The sequence below is a fragment of the Patagioenas fasciata genome, chromosome 5 (assembly GCF_037038585.1).
Source record: "Patagioenas fasciata isolate bPatFas1 chromosome 5, bPatFas1.hap1, whole genome shotgun sequence".
In the NCBI taxonomy this organism is placed as follows: Eukaryota; Metazoa; Chordata; class Aves; order Columbiformes; family Columbidae; genus Patagioenas; species Patagioenas fasciata.
In genome coordinates this window covers 11,247,491-11,271,549 of record NC_092524.1, presented here as the reverse complement: position 1 = coordinate 11,271,549, position 24,059 = coordinate 11,247,491, and the positions used below count along the sequence as shown (strand labels likewise).

Sequence of the window (24,059 nt, the reverse complement as noted above, 5' to 3'; positions counted from 1 at the left end):
CTAAGAAATTACCTAATTTGGAGCTGAAATGAGACCTTAGGGTTATCATATCTACACTCATAAAAAGGTTCAACATGGAATAACACTCTCACTGCTCTATTCAGTCAGCACCTCTGGCAGGAGAATATCACCTAACACTTTTCCCAGGGCATTAACAAATGCTGGATCAAGAGGAAAATGTTACTGATGGATTCCCCAATACTACTAACATCCACTTTACAGCCTTGCTCCTTCTTCCCTCTAGACCAATATAGCCAAATCTTGGTTAATTTATAAGGCATGTCATAAGAAATGGCACATCTTAAGTACTCATGTGACAGGAAGGCCACGATTTATCTGGGTTTGAACACAGCTGTGTATCTGCGTGGACAGCAAATGGAGTCAGCCATCCGTAACTTACTTCCTTAACTTCCTTCAGTATAGAGCAATCTTATGTTCTTATAGGACAAATGAGGAAGTGGAGCAGACAGATTGTTTGCTCACCTAAAGTCTAATGCAATGTCAACTGAACTTTCATCCAGACCACCAGAAACATAATTCCCTCTGTTGCAGCAGAGCAGCCTGGCTCCTCATGGGAGATGAAGGGGCCCACAGAGCAGTGGCTCTGGGTGGATTCCAAGGCCTAGGTCCCCAGAAGGACCCTGTAAGCAGGCTCATACTTATCCCAGAGGAGGAACTGTGGGGCTGCAGCTGCTCCAGGAGGCTGAAAGCACACAAGGGACAATGTTGCCACATCCAGATTGTGTGCTTTGCACCAAAAAGATGTCAAGGTTCACAATACCTTGTACACTCTACTCCTCCTTCAGGAAATATAACGGTCACACTCTGCCTGCACTCCTTTAATCCAGTGTCACCTGATGCTGGAACTGTGAAGCAGCCATATCCCCGATCAGGTTTTTCCTTACCAGTGTGCATCCCACCCTCATTTAGAAGGCTTTGTTTGGTGTACTGAAACCTTTCAGACATAAGGCTCACCAAAAGCACCTCCAATGGGACTACCAGAAATGGAATCACGCCTTGTCACTGTGCCCTTGACACAGACAAGGCTGGCTGAGTGCATGCACTCACAGCAAGGCTTTCTTTGTGGAGCTTGACTGAGGTTTTACATCCCTCATGGGGTATCATTCTTCTCTTAGTATCATCTTTCCAGTGATTTCATACAGCATGAAATATAATCAAGTATATTCATACTCATGGCATATGAGTTCAGTAATATTTGTTTAAATCCAAAATGAAACACACAAAGGCACTTCCACTGGCTTTAAACAACAATTCTTGCAAAATCAGTACAGAATATTTGCCTCCAACTGATTGCCCATTGATGCCTACAGATTTTAGACCTTTGCTTTTGGAATAAAACTCAGCCTGAATAAAATTCTGTACAAACAGCAACTTCACAATCTGCCTGCCCGGGCAGATACATCTTGTAAAGTCTTTTGTACCTATGGCAATGCCAAGAGTTTGAATTACATGGCCAAGATAACCAATAAACAAGAGTTGGATGTCCCTCCAGGCCAACTTCCCTGCCATGGATAAGGCAGCCTCCAGTGGAGACCCTACACTTCAGAGGAGAGCCCAGTCTTGCTGAACTGAATGGCATTGCCTCAGAATAACAGTTTGTGAATAATATTTCCATAGAATAATCCATGTAACTTTTTTCAAAATTGAAGTAACTCACTATTTACGAAATAGTTTTAAAGGGTCCACTGTTAGCTCATAGTACAAATTCAGTGACTGTTGCTCATTTCCAAACTGCACAGGAATGCAAATGCTTAGGAAGAACAAAATAAGCATCTGAACAAAGAACGTGTTGTTTTGTGTTACACTTGAACCAGCTTTACCTGCTGAAGCCCTTTCACAAATCACATAAGCAACAAACAGATAATTTATGTGCCAGTTTGTCACCTCATGAACTAGAATGAGCTAATTTTGTATCACTAAAATGACAGTGGCAGTCAGTGTGGAACTCACGTGAGTTGTGTTACTACTATTGTGATTATTTCTAAACCAACATAGAATTCTTTCTGCATTATTTGCCTAAGAGTATACAAAATGCACTTCCCATTTAGCCAAGGGTTTTAATGAGGGATTTTCCAGCATTTGGGGAAGTGTGTGATTTTTTTACTGGAACAGAAGACTTAATTAAAGCAGTGGTAATCACACAAAATCCTGCTTTCTCATTTGGAAAAGTTAGATTCAGTTTCAACTTCTGCTGATCGAGGAAATGCTTGAACTCACTCGAGCCTGAGCTGCCTCATGAGGTCTCTCAAATCCAGTAATCGTGGTCTGGTGCAGCTGTGCAGCTCTGATCATGCTACAGTCCGGTTCTAGACCACGTCTTCTCCCATTTCTTCCTACTTGAGCTTACACCCCAAGTGTCTCGCACTGTACACTTGTGCTCCGGAGCACGGTCCGTGGGGAGGGCAGCGGAGCTGCGGCTTCGCGGCGCTGCCCGAGCCGGCGGGCGGAGGGGGCGAGGGAAACCCCGGGCTGGCCGGCTCCCGCCGCGCCCCCCGCCCGGGGCAGCCGCCGCGCTGCCGCCGTGGCTCTCGGTGTCCCCGAAGCCGCCGCCGCCTCCCGCCCCGCGCTCTGGCCGGGCAGGTGCGGTGAGCAGCCGATCTGGGCTTGCCTCGGCGGCCAGCTCGCGGCCGGGGAAACTGCCTCGCCCCGCGGGAGCCGCGCCGGGGCCTCGGGAAAGACAGACGGGCCGGCGGGAGGATGAGATGGACAGCAGCTCCTGGGAGTGCTGATCCTTCTGCCTGCGGATGCCGGCGGAGAGCGTGTGAGGGACGGAGGGGCGGCCGGCCGGAGTGGCGGCTCTCGGGCCAGCCTGACCCCGTCCGTACAGGTAGATGCCGGAGACAGAAGCCTCCAGATTCCTGGATGGTGCTGGCGAAGGAGGGAAGGAGCACCTTAGACGGAGTCAGCCGTGCACAAGAAACTTTCCGTCATCCCCTTGCACATACCTCTCCAGGGTGTTGTTTATATACCGCGGTTATCTAGAAAGGCAGAGTCATGAGTACATACTCACTCGTGATTTTTGAAACATTTTGCTTGGGGCAAGATTTAAGAGAATAATCTCGCACAGGCTAGTCTGTTCCTTCCCGACTATCTCTCGCTGGGAAGGGGATTCTGACGCCCCAGGGCACAGGTCTCCCGGGGCATTTCCCTCGGTTCCGCTGTATTGCGACAAGTACAGAAACAGTCCATCTGGTGCTGGCTTCCAGTACCCCATGCGAAGCCGGACCTCTGCCCTTCTGCAGCACCATGGAGCAAAGACGTTAAAGACTGTAAAAAAACCAAACATGGTGGGCAGACTAAGATTTTGCTACTGGCCATCCTAAAGAACGCTGTTAGAGACCTTGGTCCTGCACCGGTTTAGCTTGATAACCGGGAAATTAAGTGCACTTATCTATCTAGAGGTTTGCGGACTGGGATAAAACAACGCAAGGCAAGTCTTCCCTAGCGTCCTTAAGCATTTCAGTGACCCTGTGATTGCCCCAAAGCAATACTGTTTCCTTTGTTCAAAGGTACAGAGTGCGCTCTAACCTTCATCTTCCAAACCCCTTTAAATTGTGATTTATTTGAATCGATCAAGTAAATCAAACACATTTTATTAGATAAAAAATGAACCCAAGTTGAGTCATAAATATTAATGATGCCTGATTTGTCACCTCCTTACGTGTGTAAGGAAGGCTGGCGTTCATTAGTTTCTCATTATAATTCATGTCCAAATATGGGTTTATTTTTGGAACTTGGTTAGTTGATGGATTTGCACAGATTTTGAAATTGGTCGGATCTAGTTCCTACTCCTTTGCTTCCACCCACCTGAAGTTAAGATACCTAGAATGAGAAATTATGCTACAGACCGTGTAAACATAATTTATATCGGCAGTTAAAAAGTCTGTCCCCAGTAAAACAGACTGAGGGGCTTATCAGATTTTGCAAGTTATGCCATGACCCGGAATCCACACCTAAAAGCTGTCGTTATGATTAACAAAATACTAAGGGGGTTGTTGAAAGTAATTTTTAATAATCTTCTTATTTTATGCTAGTATGGGTTGCTCCCAATCCACACTAGAATGATTAAGAAGTGCTTGGACGTGGACGTGGGCGTGGGCCCCCAGCCACGCTAAGGTCCACCCACTTCCCCCCTCTATAAAAGCCGTGGAGCGCAGCTCGGCAGTGGTTACTTCAGACACACAAAGAAGGAGTTCTCCCTCCTCAGGAAACCCTGCAAGTTCGGATCGTTACTACAAGAACATTTGTCTCAGTGGATTATCCTCACTGTCAGGTAAGAATTGTTTTTTTTTTTTCTCCCTCAACAACGACAAAAAAAGATGTAGGGGAGGTGGAGAAGAAGTAGAAATCTACTAAATCTGGACTGTTTTGAAGAGCTTGGAGTTATGCTGCAGAGTCTTGCACTGGCTCTTGGCATCAGCTGCAGTTTACAACATAAGATCCAGAACTAGCTGGTTCTGCGTGTGAAGTGGGAAGATGAGCTATCGGGGATAAAATTCCAGGCAGCAAAACACTTGCTGGAGTTTGGAAACGATGCATCTGATAGCCAGCTCTCTCTAATCTCATGGGTTTCCTAAATCCTAGTGCAAGCTGCTGGGGGTATTCTGGAAATCCTGCTGGTTTTCAGCCGCCTCTGCAAGTAAAACTCTCAACAAACGTAAACTTTGGAGGCTCTGTTATTTACTCTGCGATAAGTTGCTGAGCAAATATTAGCTTCTGGTTCATATCGGACACAAAGTACCCGGTAGCCTGGGGGCTCTCCGAGGGAATGAGCTCTCTGGAATCACCAGAAATAAAGGACAGACCTTACTTGACTTTCATTAGCATCCGTGCTTACAGCTCTTTTCTTTTCCCTCCACCAGGAGCACAGCCAGAATGAAACTAGTTCACGTAGCCCTGCTCTATCTCGGTTCTGTGACCGTCTTCGGGGTGGATGCTGCAAGGGTGGACGTAGCGACAGAGTTCAAAAGAAAGTGAGTATCGGAGCGCGTCCTCCTGCCAGCGCCCAGTACCGCTCGTGGAGCTGCGGAGCCCCCGCGCCGGCCTCCGGCCGTGACCAGAGGGACTGGATTCCCTGCGGGAATTACACAGCTCCTAAAAGGCCTCATGCCCTTTCAGGAAACATCCCCCCCCCCAAAAAAAAAAAAAAAAATCTCGGCGCTGGCAAAGATTATCGCCCCTCGAATCTATTTGGTTTGGCTCCTGCCCTGCAGACTTGCGCTAACAGGCTGTCCTCTTCCTTGCGCTCCTTTCAGATGGACGAAATGGGCACTGAGCCGAGCCAAACGGGACGTGAAGCCTTCGGGCGCACTCCGAGGACTGGGGGCAGCCGCCGACGTACAGTCGCTCATACGGACCCAGGACGTGAAGGAGGATCCCCGAGTGTCGCATCCCAGGTAAATTCCAACCCCTTCTGGGCTCGGGTACTTGCTCGTGGAAGGGGAAAGTTTCAGGATCCCCCCGTTTCCGGGTGCTGAGGCTTATTCTCGCTATAGATCCCCCAAACCCCGGAGACAGGTCCTGCCCGGGCTGCACATTGCGTTGAAAGCAGCCTCCCGCCTCCCTTTCCCCGCGCTCTTCAGCTGGCGGGAGATAGTAGCGCCTTTACTGTGAAAGTCAAATATAAATAGTAACTTGAGCTCTGGATTCATAGATAAAGTAACAGTCATAAAATGCGGGGCCTCTTCTGCCATCAGCAGCGAGCTCTACTCTGCGACCAGATCGCCCCTCTCCCGCCGCTTGGCGCAGGGCAGAGCCGGGGGGGTGGTGGAGGGAAGTTTTGCGCGGTCGGGACGGACCCGCCTCCGCCCCTGAGGGGTCCCTGCCCTCCCCGCCCCGGACCCACCGGGTCCCCTCTTCCGGAGCCCCACTGCGCTTTTCTCATGCCCGCTCTCTCTCTTCCTGCCTCGCAGCAGCCGGGAGGATGCTCACATCCGCGTCAAGCGCTACCGCCAGAGCATTAACAACTTCCCCCACTTCCAAACCATCCGCACGGGGTGCCGCTTCGGGACGTGCACGGTGCAGAAGCTGGCCCATCAGATCTACCAGCTGACCGACAAGGATAAGGACGATGCTGCCCCTGCCAGCAAGATCAGCCCCCAGGGCTATGGCCGCAGGCGGCGCTCCCTGCCCGAACGCCGCAGCCCGCCGCGCTCCCCGCAGGCCGAGCGGCGCCCCCGGACGCGGGGGGCGCATCCCCCCGCCCTCGTCCTCGGGATCTGAACACCGCACTACCCGGCCGAGACCTTCTCGGGTGGATGGACTGAGGCACGGACGCTCCGGAGGTCCGCCGCTGCCAGGATTCGTGGAGACCGCCCGTCCGTGCGGGACCCCGATGCGCCCTCCCTGGGCTGGGGGCGGCGGAGCGGCCGGCCGCACCGCCAGGGCGAGGCGCGGCCGGTCCCGCGGCCCCCGCCCGCGCCCGGCGCGGAGAGACGGCGCGGGGAAGCTGTGAAAGCCGCTGGGGACACGCAGGGGCTGCTCCTCCCGCCTGCCGCAGAGGCGAGGCGGTCGCTGACTATTTACCCTCCCCGAGCGAGGCACTGCTGGCTCCCGCGCCCGCCGCCACCTGGGACTGGAAGGCGCCCGGCCCGCAGCCGCCATGTCGCCCCTTGCCCCGCAGCTGCACCCGGGGGCCGGGCCTTCTTCGCCGCGGGCTGCGCTCAGAGCTGCCCCGGCCCCGTCTGCCCGCAGCGGTGGTTGCTCAGGGGAGCCCCGCGGCCGGGAGGACCCGCCGGCGGGCGCCGGCCGCTGCGCGGCACCCCCGGGCCCGGGGCCCGAGGCCCCGGCCTCGCCCTCTACCCCCGAGTGTCGGAGAGTGCGCGATCAGCTCTCGCAAGGACAGGTCTCCCACATCTGCTCTACCCTCTGCGTTATCTGCACCCGGCAGGGAATCGGACACTCACTAGTCCCTGCGGGGGCTGCGATATACTTGAACGTCACAGAGAGGAAAAGTGCAATTGTACGTGGTTTTTGTTAATTATAAGTGCGGTGTGTGTGGGTCATGAGATACGTATCGATATTTAAGATTGTCCGGTGTTATGTCCTGTTTGTATCTTTTTTTGAAAATATATTTTATTTTTATACGTTTTATATATATATATATATATATTGCATAAGGGCATTTTAGAACATTGTATCCCCTCTATTTTTCATATCGTGAATGTCAAACGTTAAACTCTTTTTCCATACCCTTTTTTATCTTGCATTCCAGACTGGTGAAAGATGTAGAGAATGTATCAGCTGTTCTCCATGGGTAATATGTGAAATAAAATAAACACTATTACATAAAACAGTTCTGTTATGTTGTCTTTAGTGGGGGCGAGTGGTCAAGATAAATGATTTCTCATTGTGTTCAGTCCTGCCCTTACTAACCTAGCATGGCAGCTCTGTGACAGACCAGAACTCCTCAGTTAGCAGCCACCTTATCTAGTCAAATCAAGTAAACTCAAAAGCAAGCATGCATCTTAAAATCCCAGGGCAGATCTGTTTAGAAGGTTCTAAGGCCTTTTCTACCCTCATGTTCCAGCCGGGGCTGAAACGTGTCACAGCTTGGATTGATCGTGCAAGTTTATTTTTTGCCCTAATTAATCAGAGAAACAACTGCACACTTCAACATTGCACAACAAAGTAACAGATTTATTGAGGGAACATGTTCCAAAAATGGTCATGGCAGCTTCCAAGGTTATTTATGTTGAAGGATTTCCTGGGCCACAGTTCAGGTTAAAGTTAAACGGTGACCAGTTCAGTGCGGGCAGAACATCTTGGATAAAAGCTTAGCATTAGGGATTTTGTTGTTTTGTTCTTTTTATTATTATTTTTTCCCTCTCTCCTATTTTTTCTTTTTTTTTTTTAAAGAACAACTTCCAACCACAGACCAGAAAACGCGAAAAAAAACCTTATTAATGCACCAACAGCACCATCTATTGGTATCTACTCTTCGCACATCAAGGAAACGAACTTCCTAAAAACTAAACAAGTGCATTTGAATAACGCCTTCGGCAAAACACACATTTCTCCTATTTTACAGTATCTCTGAACATAGTTAACATACACAGGAGAGAACTGGGGAACAGCAGCATTTAACCTAATACTAAATGCCTAAGAAACATATCTGCAATGATGTCATTCCAGGAATACTGCTGGGGGGAAAAAAAAAACCAACCAAACAACAAACCAACCCACTTGGGTAGGAATTCAGCTGACTTGATACCTGGCATATATTCATGATGATTTTCCTCCCCAAAGTTTTGAAGTTCTGCTCAGAATTGTCTGGTTTTAGTTACTTCCCTAAACATTTTCGACTAAGAATTTTGGAATCTTGAGAAGTGTATTTTCCACTTCAAGTATTTTTTTTTTTAAGCATATATGTTGACACTTCCCAGCTTTAATTACCATCTGTTGGCTAACAGCTGGAAGAGAATTTACCTCTCTACTGCTGATGGCCTTTCTGATCCAGATTTTGTAAGATGTAAGGGGTGACAGCAAGTGCGTGATCTTCAGCACAGATTACAGCTGCCAGCTCAGAAACAAGCAAGTGGCTATTCTCAAATCACAACAGATGTTGAAATTAGAATAGTTGCTGCTTATAAGTTTTGGGGTGCTTGTGGTGGGAAATTACAATGTGTGGTTGAAAACATGATCCTACTTAAAATACATAGCACAGCTGAGATTATTTTAACAGAACCATACCATTCAATAGCTACAATATTTTACTTATGGGTTACACATCTAGCATCTTCGTCATCCAAACTTGGGACACAAGGCTGGATTGGGCTATGGTGTGGTTAAGTATGTACTTGCCCCTTAGCTACTTATGTTTGTATTGATCTTCATCTACTGCCAAAACCCACTCTGCACTTAAAATACCGTTTATTGTTTCTTTCTTTGCTTTTCACTGATAGAAGGCACTTCACTCGAAGCTGAGAGATCCTTGGACCAACGGGACAGGGCTAAATGCAGCAAGCCAGTGCTGCATGGCACTAAGCTGACCGTCCTGGAGCAAGTGCAATTTCCATTTGGAAGGATCAAGAGCACCACCTGCTGCGCTTGTAGGGAGAAGCAAAACTCTGTAGTTGCAATAAACAACAACTAAAGAAAAAGTGTTTTCTTTTTTGAAAATTGGTCCCATTCTCCCAAAAAGCTTTGAAAACTTGCCTTTCAAAGTGTAAAGACCAAGCTTTTCCTCTTGCCCATGTAGGAAATATAGCTGAAGAACTTTGGCTAAGCATCTCTTCACTACAAACATCCCACAAAGCAAAATGTTGGGCACTAACCTTTAAACAGTGGTTGAAATCCATACATGATCTAGATTAAAATCTCTGAGGAGTGTGAGGATTTTGAAACCCCTGAGGTTTCGGGGAGAACAAGACTGAGAAACAGTATCAGCTCATGAAAACAAGATTCCTCTCAAAGTCCTAGAAGTTCAAGAAGGGCTGTGTGCTTAGGTCAAGGTCAGTTTATGGTCCAATGTGACAGATGAGAAGTGGAAGATGTCATCAAATGCCTCCAAAATCAGGAGCTTCTGTTTACACAACACCTTAGTTTAAGTATTAGTTTCTAAGAACAGTCTGGTGCCTCACAGGCCAGCATTTCAACAGCTGCTTAAAACAGAACTATAAGTTCAAAGTTCTAAATTAAAATTAAGTTTTGCAATGGTAAATATGTATTTGAGCAAGAATTCATCCTTATCCACCAATCTGTTCGAGAGTGGATGCCAAAGGAGTGGTCACCATTCTCAGCAGAGTCTCCATGGTATCAGGGTAGTTCATGGAATATTCTTTCTGAGTTATTATTTTGTTTCGTACGTACCCTAGAGACATCCTATGGCAAAGAAAAAGCACTTCACTATAGACAACTTTTTATTACCAAAATAGATTGAAAAGGCTATTTTTATCTCAGAAAGATTTTTGTGGCTCCATTATTAGTGCTATATGGAATAGTGGCAAGGGACCTAAAATGCTGATATATTAGCACTTTCCAATAAAGTCCTAGTGCAGGTCCCCTAACCTGGAAGAGGGAAACAAGTACTTATTTTTCTTTCTCCAGTTGGTACCAAAAAACTTACTTCAAGCAGCCACATCACATAGAGGACTACAAAAAAGGTTTGTTCTCCAGTTACATAAGAAAGTGGTCAAAGAGTTCTGCCACTGTTACCTAGGAAAAACTTCTACTGTATCCAAAAAGTAGAGACACCGGTGTACTTTCAGATGATTATCAAAATCTGCAAAGCATCTCGGTCTGTGCTAATAAGAACTGCAGTCAGGTGCCAGATATAGACTTTTTCTGCAAGTACAATGACAGAAAGGGGAATACTAATGAATACTTTGGCACATATGAAGCCTTTTCTGGCTCATTTAGTACCCAAAGGACAGCAAGTCATAATTAAAGCCAATAACGGCAACTCCAGACAGCCATCCAAATATTTTCCTTGTGCCGTCAATACACCATTTTATATTATCTCACATCATATTTAAGTAGTGTAGAGCACACAGGCATCAGGAGAAAAAATTCCAGCATGACTGACTACAACCAATAACTAAATCCAGTTATGCCTAACTAAAATTTGTTTATTGTGTTTACAAGGGCTTGTTTTTATTATCCAAATATTTCTTAAAGAACATTTTTTTTTCACCAAATAATTTGTGTCAGCTTTGAAATTGTTTTAATTTTTAAATACTTGGTTCTTTGGAGCAGGGCCATGTATCCTTCATGAGCAGAAGGAGCATAATTTGTTCATGAGGTAAAGAGCTTTGCTATGCAAAAGACTTTTTACTACATGCTATATACACTAGTCAAAATGCTTGATAACTATAATGTCTCCAAATGAAAAACAAATGGTTCCATGAAGACTAGAATCAATGTTAACAATTTGATAAGACTGGAGCATTTTGCTTCCAAAAATCCCAGCAACAGCAATAGCAATGAAGAGGCCAAGTGAAATCTTTTGACTTCGTTTGATTCTGTGATACATTTTACCAAACATTTAACTAGACCTCCTTGAGTCTTCCATTCACTTACAAAAGCCTGGGTTTTTCCAAAGTAAGGAAAGATCAGTCCAACCAAGCTAAAGCCAAATATTTTGTAATTAATTCTGACTCTCGGAATTGGATTGCAAAATAAATGTTCCTCCAATACTTTCAGTCAACTATCACCTCCCAGATCTGTCAGTTTGCAAATTACACGCAACTTTTCCAGCAATTATAAAATGGTTTATATTTTCTTCATACTTTGTTAACACGGTGTAAAAATAAACAAACAAAAGTCTGGGTTTTAATCTCTGATGTCCGGTAGTATTGGCAGAAACAGGAGAACAAACATAATGGATCTTATCTGTTAGTTCAGGAGCAAACTAAGCAGTTCATCAAACAAACATGATTATTGTCCTTTTAATAGGTGGTTACTGTCACATGAGTTATCATGATGTTGAAACACTCAAAGACTAAAAGGCCACCATGTAATTCATTCCACTGCTGTTACAGAAGAGGACAAAAGGGTGTGTGGGTTCCTCATTTGCCCTTACATGACCTGACTCTATTGTGGCTCTCTGCTACAAAGCACTGAACTCTCAGAGGCCACTACACTTCCCTGCAGAACCCTTTCAGGAGCAGGTCTGAGTCTGCGCACTGGAAGAAGACAGCTGCACCTTGTAAAGTAAATATGTTCTCCTTAGAGACAAGAAAAAAGTGATGGATTGCTAAGGCACTTTTTCTAAGTCTTTTTTTTTTTTTTTTTTTTTTCCTGGGGCTGTGCAGCTCTGCATCTCATTCTGCATAAGGAACAAATTCATAGTCTGGCCCCTTATTGATAAACAACATGAAAAATATGTAACTGGCATATATCATTAGTCTCCTTACTGCCTACAGACATCAGACATTCTGGTGGTGATGAACTGGTGAGCCAGATAGGAATCTCAACACCAAATCCCAGGCCTGAGACCGATCCCATCTAATTGAAACAAAACTTCTACTGGCTTCAGCAGGAAAAAAAATCTAAGCCCCAGCTTTCTTTCAAAAACATGTCTATTTTTATACTGAAAGACTGTATTGTAAGTTTTGCTTTATGCTTCATTTATTCACAAGTTCCGGTTTTGAAGCCTGAAGAAACTATCGAAAGGTAGAAGTAAGGGACAGGAACTATATCAAAAGAGGTAACTCAAAACCAGACTCGCAGTTCAACCTGAAATGAGTTCAGCAATGTACGATCATTGCTGCTCCTCTTAAGTGGACGTGGTGCTGCTGGCAATGACAGCTTCAAACAACATACATGTGTCAAATGTGGAGCTAAATGTATTCATGAGTAGGGATCGAATCCCAGAAACTTCCAGTTCATTTTTTACTTCATGCAGTAAGATTTTGGAATGTTTTAAATGCTATTGACTTCATATAGTAGCATTTCCTTCCTCCTTTCTCTACTAAAACCCACAAAACAAACAAACAAACAAAACCCACAAACAAACCAACCAACCAAGCCCACAAAACCAACTCATCACCTATTTTGAAGCCTCAGGAAAGGATGTATCCAGACAACTAACTCAAATGAGAGAGTGAGTGTTGTACATAGCTCACAGCAGAAATTGGCAGTCAAACTCCTGTATCAGTCAGGGTGCACACACAGACAGTCTAGCACGTTGTGATAATATTTGCACAAGGCAATCAGTATCTGTTTAATGAAGGATATAAAAAGATTTGCCCAAAGAAGTGACTCCTGCAGAGACACAGATGATTTACCGAGTGATAATTCACATCATCTCACCCCAATCTGATTTCATTAACTCCTGGTAATGGGGAAAAAGCCCCCTCACATTACAAGTGCACGAGGGACATTAAACCTGATTTATTGTCTTAACCACACTGCGAGACAGACAGAAACAAATGATACGTTTTTTCCATGGAATGTTGTTAGAGTGTGTGTACTAAGATATTTTTCTTCTTCTACTAGTCTGGCACATCTGTACAACTTTGCTGCCATCTGCTGCCTTCTAAAGAAAAATAAATCACTCTCATTTAAAATTATTGCTGGATGTCAAAGTGGCACAGTGCTGCTGCCAGCAGGGAGGCCTGTGTTTAAAAGAATTTTATATCTGGCTTGGGCTGGTTACTCAATTTGCTGAGTCAGGCAGAGACTCAAATTCTTCATTCCTCCTGGGCTTTATTCAGAAAAAGCAGGAACAGCACAATACCTTTACGTATTCTGAGGAGATGGGGAAAGGATTTTTTTCTGTTCTTTCTGGTTTTCTAAGCAAACTCAGGGGTTACACTCTGTGCAATGGATGCCTGGATACTTCTATCCCAATACCACTTTTGCCACTGTGGGCAAACACAGCAGCACTGTTTTGAGAAATAATGTTTCCAGGGTGTGACATGAAGGGATCAAAGGAGAACGCTGGCTCCTGTGTGCTACAGGAATTACCTATTTACTGATGAGTATTTGTCGAGGGTTAAGATTGCGAAGTGACAATCAAACCCTGGCAGATGTATCGTTAACCTCCTCTCCCCGCCACTTTCCCCTTGCCCCTCCATCTCCCCACTTCCCACTAAGGACAGGCGATCGGGAGGGAAAGAAGGACAGCGAGAAGAGAGTTGGAAAAATTAAAGATGTTTTACTAATACTACTAATAAGAATAGAGAAAATAATACAAAATATACAAAACCAATCTTGTAAGTCTCAGCAACTGCAGAGCCAACACCCGAAGTCCTGGATTAGACTCTGTAGCCAACGGGAGCTGGATTCAGTCTGTCACTAGGCCTCAGTTCGCAGGGACAACCAGCAAGGTCCTCTCCTAATGTCAGCCATGAGGAAAAAGGGAAAAGGGAAAGGGACGAGATCCTTGTGATCTCCCACTTTTATACGAAGTATTCACGTGAATGGAATGTTATACATCGTTGGTCAGTCTCTTGGTCACCGGTTTCTCGCCGCCCCTCTCGTGAGATATCCATTCGTACTTATCAATAAGTTTGCATTCCGTTGCTAGGTTTACGAAAACATGTGTCTGGTTCTCCAGGAAAATGCAGCTAATATGAAGGCTTTAGCTGACAGGCAAAATTCACTAAAAGAGAGACTTGTTTTTTAACAAAACCAGGACAGTATGCTTTACTGAATTTAGAAAGACCAGTACTGCATTTTCAGAAGAACTCATGACTGGAGAGATATACACATGCTCTTAATTTCTAGACATAGAGCTTTTTAATAGGCAGGAAAGAATCAGCCTGACCTGTTTCTCCCATCTATCTAAATGAGGCATAAACAACGCACCGGCTCAGTAGTAGGTGTGAGTTGTCAGCTTCTACGATCACAGAACTGAAGTTGTTCCTCTAACTGTTATGAACAACAGGAGGGAGTATTTTCTGCAATGACATTTTTCTACTTGATTGAAGTCACAGTCATATTTACTCTGAAATAATTATGTAAGTATATATACTTAGTGTAATATTTGTGTTTGAAAAGGGTTTCAAAATGATGTTTCAAACTCTGTTTCTGATCCAGTTTTGGTTTCCAGGTAGCATTCTGTTCTGCTCTCTGGTTAAAAACACAGCAGTTTGAAGCCACCAGTCACTGAGTTAGTCCAGATTTTAACTCTAGCAGCTCTTACGTACTCAAAGTAAATGCGACTGGAGAAAAACAAACCAACAAAAAGATCTATAATGGACAAAGGGACTGGAAAAGCCCAGTCCTTTTAGAAAGATAATAGGTGCTGTAGGCCAAATCACAGATTTTGAGGGGGGAAAAGTGATGTTCCAGCTCAGTGTCCAGCAGCAGCCAGAGGTCGGTATGTTGGGCACCATCAGGAAGGTTACTGAGAACATGACAGAGGGGTCGGTCCGGCGCTGTACAAAACCTGGGTGCACCTCCACCTTGAGTTCAGCACACAGTTCTGATCCCTACATCACAAGAACGACAGTGCATCTACAGAGGGCAGAGAGAAGAGCAATTAAAAGGGTTGAGGGGATGGGGTGGCTGCTTTCTGAGGAGAGACTAAAAAGGCTGGAACTGTTCCATTTGGAAAGGTGAAAGCTGAGGAGTGGTTTAGGTTTATAAAATCATAAAGGTGGTGTGGGGGACTACAGTGGGCCTGTGGATTCCCTGACGGAGGGCATGGGAACAGAAATTAGCCTTGAGTATTAAGGCCTACCCATGAGAAAGATGGGAGTAAAGGAGTATCCAGAGATGTTAAGGATGTACCCGTGACAGAGAAGGGGGTGAAAGAGTAACATTGATGATAGCAAAAATAGCCAACGAGATGTTACTGCTGTAACTTGTAACCAATAGTGAAGAGACACATGAATCGGTAAAACTGTATACAAATGCACTTGTGGCAATGAATGGCATCTACTACTTCCATCCTGGAAGAGCTTGGTCTATGTCGTTTGTCTGTCTCAACCACGACAAGGTGGTGGCTAAGGTGAACACAGAAGTGTCATTTATCAAATCCTGCAATATTACAACTGGGGCCAGAGGGGGGCACTCTCTGAAAATAGCAGGAAGTGGTTTAAAACTGATGAAACAGTTTTTTTACACAGCAGTTAGTGAATTACAGGAATTTCTTGTCCCAGGAGGTTGTGGAGGTAGGTGGCATCAGAAAATGCCAAAACAAGTGAGAAGATATCTCAGATAACAGAATCAAACCAGATTCTATAACTAATACGCAGAGATGTGCTCTTTAAAATCCTTGACCTGATGATGCTGGGAGAGTATGAGGAGAACAGACCACAGGAGGTGGCCAGGTTCATCAGATGTCTCTACACAGTATATTTGTCCACTGCAGGAGACAGCAGTGGCAGCACATTGGCCTAGACAGACTACTGCACTAACCCTGATATTTTTTTGTGTTCTTATAAATAAAGCTTCTGTGTTGAGACAGTCCTCCATGCAAGAAAAGCTACCCTATTGTGCTGTACTGGGAATGTGAATGGTGCCAGTGCTGTAGCAGATGTCTGGAAAACTGTCTAATGCGAACATATAGGTATAGAAACACATCTATACAGTAAGAGATATAATACCAACAAGATTGTTCAACCTATGTATCCACACACCCTCCAGGACCAGCTTGAAACTCTCTAGGATTGTAAGGTTAGAAGAGAGTTTACTCATCTCTGTGAGGCCTTGCAGTGGAAGTAGCAAAAGAGAAAGACTCACAAAATCTCTGGACTTGAGGTAGAACAACTTGCATCGAAGGGCCCGTAATTGGAACTACTATCACAAATAGTTGGGATGGTTATAGAAAAAAAATGACCAATTTAACTACTTCAAGGGTGCTGCAGAGTGGAATAAAACATATTAATGGGAACTTTTTAAACCATGTTGTACTTTCTCTTAATTGCTGCTTGTTTGGAAACAGTGTTTTAATGCTTTTTTTCATGTCAACCACTGTAGCAAGACAGAAACCACTTCTTTTGACTTCAGTTACAAATAGCAGAGGTCTGTGATGTGCTCTACGAGAATAATCGATGTGAACAACATTCAATAGAAGAAAAAATGCATGGGTAAGAAGCTTATTCTTTACTTTCATGTGCCTTGCATATTTTTAAAGTCACAAGTTTTTGTTGATTAAAGAGTTTTACTTTTACCCTGCTTTTTCATCAGCTCCTCTGCTGCTGAAGGATGAATAGGGAAAGTGTTGACCTTTCTCTGTATGTTCCAGTTAATAAATACCAATAACACTTTCTTGTAGCTGTGCCCAGTTTGGATAAAACACAGTCTGATGGATACTGTATCCCAGATGTTACATCTGATAATTAAGCAGCTTTAAAATGTAACATAGCCAAATGTTACTAAAACAAAATTAAACCTTCATCCTTCATTCATTTTTTTTAATGCAGGAAAACATAGATTTTTTGCCTTGAAAAGGTCAGTTTAAAGAAGAATCGTAACGAGTAAGAGGAAGGTAACTTTGAATTCTAGCTCATCTGTGTTAAATACTTTGCAATAAACTGCTCATCAGTTGTTTATCATAGGCTAAACAGTCAGCTGGTAAGCTCTGCTGATTTTGTGTATTCTAACACACTCCTAGTATGATCCAGAAAATCCAGGCGAGAGGTAATATATGTGATCACATGACTTGTTATCTTAAATGGTTTCATATGTGGTATTTGCTCCAGTTATTTGACATGACTCAAGTTGACCTCATTGTTTGTATGCTTGAAAGGGAACAATTATGCAACTACTAAATGGTATGGAAGACAGCAATATCATCCAAGATAGAAAAGAAAGAAGGAATGCAATGTCTACCAAACTGTCAAAATGTCTTACACCAACATAATAAGTATATTTTCTTTGTATGGTCCTGTATTACAGGGGAGTGAAAAAGCTAACATTCATGCTGGTAAATCTGGGTTAATCAACACATCTTGTATTTCTTGTAGTCATTTGGAACCTACAATTTGTGTGGTTCTCACATCAGAATGTGAATATTTTCCGACAAGTTCCACATTTGCCAGAATAACAAAAAGTGAAATAATTAAAGCAGACAATAGTAGCACTAAAAATAGCATCTTATGACAATGCTGCCAAATGATAAAATACATGAATTGATGCATATGTATTTTCAGTTGCAAAATCTTTGTACATACTTAACGCGAGTTTGGCAAATCTTAAGGAGGATGTTGGAGCAAGTACGTCTTTAGTTTTACCAGTGATTTGTAAAAAACACGGATGAAATAACATAACATTCATTAAAGCTGAGCAAGACACAAATACTATAACTTTCTTCTTGGTACTGACCTCCTTCTTGCAGAAGTATTTGTATTAACAAGTTAGAAAATGAAGGATGGAAGAGTCCCGGAAAATTCACTGCTATCTATTTAATCTGATTTTGAATTTCTCTATTTTAGTTTTCCTGGCACCCATTTCAAGTTTTTGTAAGTGAAAACATGTAATATCTTATGAAACTGCAAGGCATCCTCTGCAAACTATTTTGCTAGATTTAAAATAACCTTGAAGCTTTACAGAGGTTTTTGCTGAGCAGACAGAGGTTACAAGACAAAGACTTTCTATTGTTCTGAAGCCTCCAACTCCTATTTCATCAAACATCAGTAGTAAATGAGTGACTGAATGGCCAACACCCAGCTGAACCAGCACAGCAGGCAGTGTGCTAATGCTTCAGAAAGGTACTTTCTGCTGATTCCATAATGAACCAACCTAAAATGGGCAGCAATAAGCTGCTGGAGGCACTTTAAGAAAAGGTTAAACCATGCCATAATTGAAGAATTTTTAGGCATTCTGTACTGATTCCAGTGTCCTGACTAATGCCCACACCAGAAGAATTACATGCTGTGTTCCCTAGTTCTTCCTCCTATTTTTATTTCCCATGCTACAGGTCTCTGGGGGTGTTATGCATGTTCAGGAAAGTGCTCCAGTGAAGTACTGGAGAAAGAAAATTTCAGAAAAAATAGCAAATATCTTTGGCTATCACACGAATGCCCCATCGACAATGTGTGCTGGTTTGCTACCCAGCACAGTCAGCTTTCCTTGTCCTACCAGTAGAATTGTTGATGCCCATTGAGAAGACAAGAGGCTAGAGAATATGACAAAATGTTCTTCTGGAGCATGGAGGCTGCTGTTGGCAGCTCTGAGGGAGGCAGACATTGGTGCCTGAGGATTTATTATAGTTTTCCCTTCATGCTTGACAACATGGTCTGGTCTCCAGATACTGTTTCTTTCAATATATGAGTAGGAAGATGAGTTTCAATCAACATGACTTTAAAGGTGACCAAAGCAAATACCAATTACTGTCAGTCAGCATGGTGATTACAGCTACTTCAGACTTGCTTTGTTTATGTGTTAGAAGTGGATGGCAAAGAAAAGCAAACATCATGATTTAGCTCACAGCCTAGGAATCAGGAGGAGGAGAAAAATATTTTGGTTTACCATGACACATTCGGTGTTTTGTTCTGGATTTCTTGGGACTTCTCTCAAACATTTAGAGTCACAGACATGAGAGAGAAAAGTAAACGGATCACACAGTTGATCAGAGTGCTTTTGTCCTCCAAATAGCTGGGGTGGAACCATACCAAACTGCAGTTTTCAGGCCATGGCATAGCCTTAGATTCTTCTGTTCTGTTCATCACACTCTGGTAGTAACTGTGCCCAGTTATATCCCTCATAGCTGCTCTTTCCCAGTCCAAAAGTGATACTGCACTTTGGAACTCGGCGCTTCCCACTGAGCCCAAAAACCCACATTGGTACTGCCCCTGAGGTGGCACTGCCTGACAGTGTTATACTGAGCCAGAAGGTAACTATGCTCCCAGATACGCACTGTCAAGCTTTTCCATTTAAATAGCACTCAGCCTTTTAGAGCTCTTCCTCTGTAGTAGCAATGAGGGGAGACTTCTGCACATTTGTAGTGCTCATTAGCCCAGGTGTTCCCTCCTAAGTTCATTGCTATGACATGATCCATTCCTTGTTGTAGGTTTCCAAATTATTACCCCAACCAAAATGCCTTGAGAAGGTAATGGTTTTCCTGTATGTGTCTAGGTCATTCTGACCTAACCCCTTTCCTGTAACATTTGTCAGACAACTGGCTAGCTGCCAATGTGCTCAACGAATTTAAAATGCCATTAGAAAGATTATATAGTCTGTGTTCAGTCCAGATTCCCTCCAGCTCAAACCATTGTGAAAATGCCTGGAATATTTAAATATTGCTTGCACTACGTAGAGGTAGAGGAGGATTTCTGTTTCTGTCAACTCCTGTCCGAAAAGTTCCTCCAATCTCTAAGTTATTTTCATTCCTGTCTAACACGGAAGATTTTTGAAACAGCATTTAGCTCAAAAGAGAAGCTGACATAAAAGTGTATGCCAATTTTCCAACTGCTAAATTACAATTACTTTCTTGCCTCACTGCCAGCTATGAAGAATGTGGCTACACAGATAACCTAGAAATGGGTATAACAGTCTGTAATACAGCTGCACTTGACTAAATATTGAAGGAATTACAGAATTAGAAAGTTGAGCCTGTATGATGGCACTGTCTGTGAGCTTGTGAGGACAAATTTCTTCCTGACTTGTTAAGTTACCTCTTTTAGCAAAACCTTACTCTTCCTGGACTTGGTGACAGATTGAGCTTTTTTTCCTATACTATTGTGTACCTGACATTCATTTTGTAGAGAATTAGGACTCACTGGGCAAGGAAACAGTTACCACTAATCACATCAAGGCGAGAATGGGAAATAAGGATACTCTGGGGAATTTGGGAGCCAAGTGGCTGCGAAGAGGCTACACCTCCATGGATTATGTCATGTCCTCCAACGAGCAATCCCTGAGCCAAGCAGTTCTGTGTCATTCATGCCCACTCTGGTACGTTGCCATGCAGAGAGGCTGCCTGTGCCTGTGCTGACGGTTGGGGTGTGGTTGGGCAAGTGGGACTGTCTGGCTTCAAAACAGCCAGGGTTCAGTTTCTAAGTGAGAACATGGAGACTCCAAAACAAAAAGAGCTAGGAGGGGTCAAAAACTTGAAGAGTGGGCATTGGGAGCAGATAGGTCAGGAGAAAGAGACATGCCAGACATAACACAGGTTAGAGAACATGTAGTAGAAGACAGTTCTCAGGGGAGAGACCCAGGACCTCATCAGTTTGTAGGGGAACGCAGTGTGTTGTTTATACTTCTACAGAAACAGCAACACAGGCTCCATGTGCAATAAAAGCTATCCAGAAAAATATATGCAAATAATAGCATAAGCTATGTATAACAGTGCCTAAACCAGAAGACCTAGCTAGTAGTTAGGAAATGATATATCTGGTTAAAGATACCTTTGATTGATAACAAGAATTAACTAAATGTATCTAAGAACTCATAAAATGTATAGGATCCCAGAGTATCACAATACTTAATATTAAACTTATTTAAATGTGGACATGTCTATAAGTTTGTGGAATGTCCAGCTAGAGGCATTAATGTCCATCTTCATTTCTTTGCTGCCTAAGAAGAGTATCTGTGCCCCTAATTTGGTTTCCAAAGCACATACTTGCTCAGAACTGACCTTTGAAAACTCTAAATGAAATCTGCATGTGTAGGCCAGTGTTTAGGTGTTACCGTTTATCTTCGGAAAAAGCTGGTTGGAAGTTTAAGAAAATGGGAAATGCATCAAGTTAGAATCTTTTTCCTATTACCTCTTGTAGGAATCTCTAGTCTTCATGAACTCATGTTTTTCTTCAGCAAATCTGCAAATAATTTTCAAGGAAACCAAAAATATTGTGTTAAAATTCCAGGACTATCTGTTTCTATTATTTTGGTTATTTTTCCTCTATATACAATTCTTAAAATAGATATACATACACATGTTCAAAGAGGTTAGGTGGTGCATGCAGATATGCCCTCATTTGGCCAGAAGACTTTAAAATTCAAAATTACTTGAAAGGCAAAGTATGAGAGAGAAGTAACAGTTCATAAAGACTGTTATGTATTACAACAGGTAATATTATTCTTAGAATTTATAGGTTTATGGTTTACCTTGCTGAATTAAATACAATTAGCAAAATGGAGCTAAGTTTATATCCCACAATCTTCAGTTTTTCTCCAGAAAAGTGCCTTTTCCTGTTCCATGTTCCTCTTTTGTTCTTCATGTGCCATTTGAAGGATCCCTTGGCTGTCTTTATCATTACTAGAAGGCACTGAGAAGAATACAGAAAACAGAAGGATTTCCTGGTCTCACTACAATATCAAGGCACACTTTAGCATTGATCAGCTATGGCAGGGAAGAGGCAAAGCTTTGACCCTGAGAGGTATAATCTCTGCTCCCCTTTGAACTGGTCACTGGAAAAAGCCCACGGCTGATATTCTCTTCTTCAGCCAGCATCACAGTTTGTCTCACTGCGCTTTGCCAGGATGGACATTTTTACTGAAGCAGTAAGAGAAATGTCCATTGTCTGCAAGCACCTTTCCGTGACAAGTTTTCAAATAATCAGGCAAAAAAGTGTCAGGGAGGACGTAGGTTTTGGGGGCTGCCAGGCAAGACAAACCACCTCCTTCCTGTGGCTCCAGTGACATGTTTATGTCCTGCTTCTGAAAGCTCTGCAGGAAATGATGAGACAGAAACCAGTTTCTTCTGGCTGAGAGCAGTTAACCTTTGGAAATCTAACTTGTGTATTACAGCAGAGGCTTTGACTAATCTGGTACTTTGAGGGAATCTTTGTGAACACAGACACAACGCAGTCAGTTAACTGTCTACAGTGCCAACATTGACAGACTCTTCTTGGCTGCATGCTAGAAGCTCTCTCTGGGCTCCTGAAGCAGCAACCCAGCTCCCTCTGTCCTGACTCTAATTGCAGATATGTAGCTTTCCCCTAGTCAGTGCTTCTGGCAAGGAAATTGTTACTCTTGCAAGAGTGGAAATGGGAAAACCTGCATTTCTCCAAACTTGTCTGGATACCCAAGAGTCAGGAGGACTCTTCTAACAGACTGCCAGCTGGACCAAGAATAATGAAGTTCCAAGGTTTAAACAGTGGTCTGCTCTGGACATTCTTGACGTAAAAAGATACTTTTACTCCCCTCCTCTCCAGTTCAGTCCTCCCACTCTTTAATTTTTTGGTTCTCTTTCTTGGACTTCTACAGATTAAAACCAGAAAACAAACAGCATCCCTTCCCCCACTTCAGAAGAACACTTTTTCCTGCTTTTCTTGGCTGAGTGCTCCTTTCATACTCAGCGGGTATTCCTGGGATATCTCCCAAGGCAGGCTCTGCACAATGGCCCAGCACCAAGAAGCGTGGCTGTCTAGTGCCTAGCAACATTGACATGACCTTGTGTGGCTTAATTTTATAATTGCTTTCTCTTAGGTAGGATGTCAACTCAAACTGATCTCCAAGCCTCATAACCACACCAAAATCTCCTGAAAGAAGCAGACACTTCCATTGGCCTCAGTTCCCTTTCTGAAGGTTCCAAGATATAGAGCCCATTTTCTTTGTTTTTCATTCATGCAACAAAATTCTAGAGAGCAGAGCAAGAGTTTGTTTCCCAGAACTAGCTATACCTTGATGAATAATTTGGATTAGAGCAAAATTAAATAAAAATCCCCACAGAACCACCTCCCTCATTCAGCTGTATGGTCTTATTTTCAAGTAGCAATTGCAAACTTGTGTTGACCTCAGTGGAACCACGATTTCATCCCAAATACATTACCAGTGAAGATGACTATCCGCCAGTGCACTGGAGATCTGGATCCAGATTCTTAGATTCTTTCTAAGAGTTTGAAATCAGAGATCAATTGCCACAAACATCTTCTGAGTAACGTCAGTGAGGAGCCACAGTGTTCTAAGGGAGTTGATCTTCACAGTAACTGTTTCGATTCACAATGTAGTTAATTTCTGGATCATACTAGTAATATAGATACTTTGGCACTATTTCAAATGCTGGCAAGATGATACTTGAAATCATATAATTCATAAGTATTAGGAGAGCATATTGTGGTAGCTCTTTCAACATCTGACCAACAACTGAATAGTTTGGCAAATGTCCTTCAGTCCTTCAGACACAGAGGACAAACAGAGAATTTGGACAGGAATACACTTCTGTTTCTCAGCCATGTCACGATCTTCACAGGGATAAAAATGCATCCAATTTAAATGAAGCTGATCACAACATTTCCATAACATCTGTCCAATAACGCAGTGGGCTGACCTTGTCTGGCTGCCAGGTGCCCACCAAACAGCTCTACAATTTCCCTCCTCACCAGGACAGAGGGGGAGAAAATAAGATGGAAAAGAACTTGTGGGTCGAGATAAAGGCAGTTTGATGAAGCAAAAGCAAAGACCGCACGCAGAGGCAAAGGAAAAACAAAAGATTTATTCTCTACTTCCCAACATCAGGCCATGTTCAGCCACCTCCTGGGAAGTAGGGCTTCGGTACGCTTAGCGGTTGCTCTGGAAGACAAACATTGTAATAATAAATGCGACCCCTCTTGCCCTCCTCCTTTTAGCCTTTATTGCTGAGCAGATGCCATATGGTATGGAATATCCCTTTGGTCAGTTTGGGGTGGCTGTCCTGGCTATGTCTCCCAGGATCTTGCCCACCCTCAGACTACTGGCCTTTGAGGGTGAGGGGGGATATTGGA

The 24,059-nt window shown here is 43.6% G+C and overlaps 1 protein-coding gene across 1 annotated transcript; it reads left to right on the top strand.

Annotated features, from left to right (window-relative positions):
• The first annotated feature begins 4,165 nt into the window (after window positions 1-4,165).
• Window positions 4,166-7,313, top strand: ADM (adrenomedullin). Its single transcript, XM_065840231.2, has 4 exons — window positions 4,166-4,294; window positions 4,884-4,994; window positions 5,277-5,417; window positions 5,934-7,313. The coding sequence occupies exons 2-4, from the start codon at window positions 4,897-4,899 to the stop codon at window positions 6,241-6,243; spliced, it is 549 nt and encodes a 182-aa protein (XP_065696303.1). The 5' UTR covers window positions 4,166-4,294; window positions 4,884-4,896; the 3' UTR covers window positions 6,244-7,313.
• The last annotated feature ends 16,746 nt before the right edge of the window (window positions 7,314-24,059 follow it).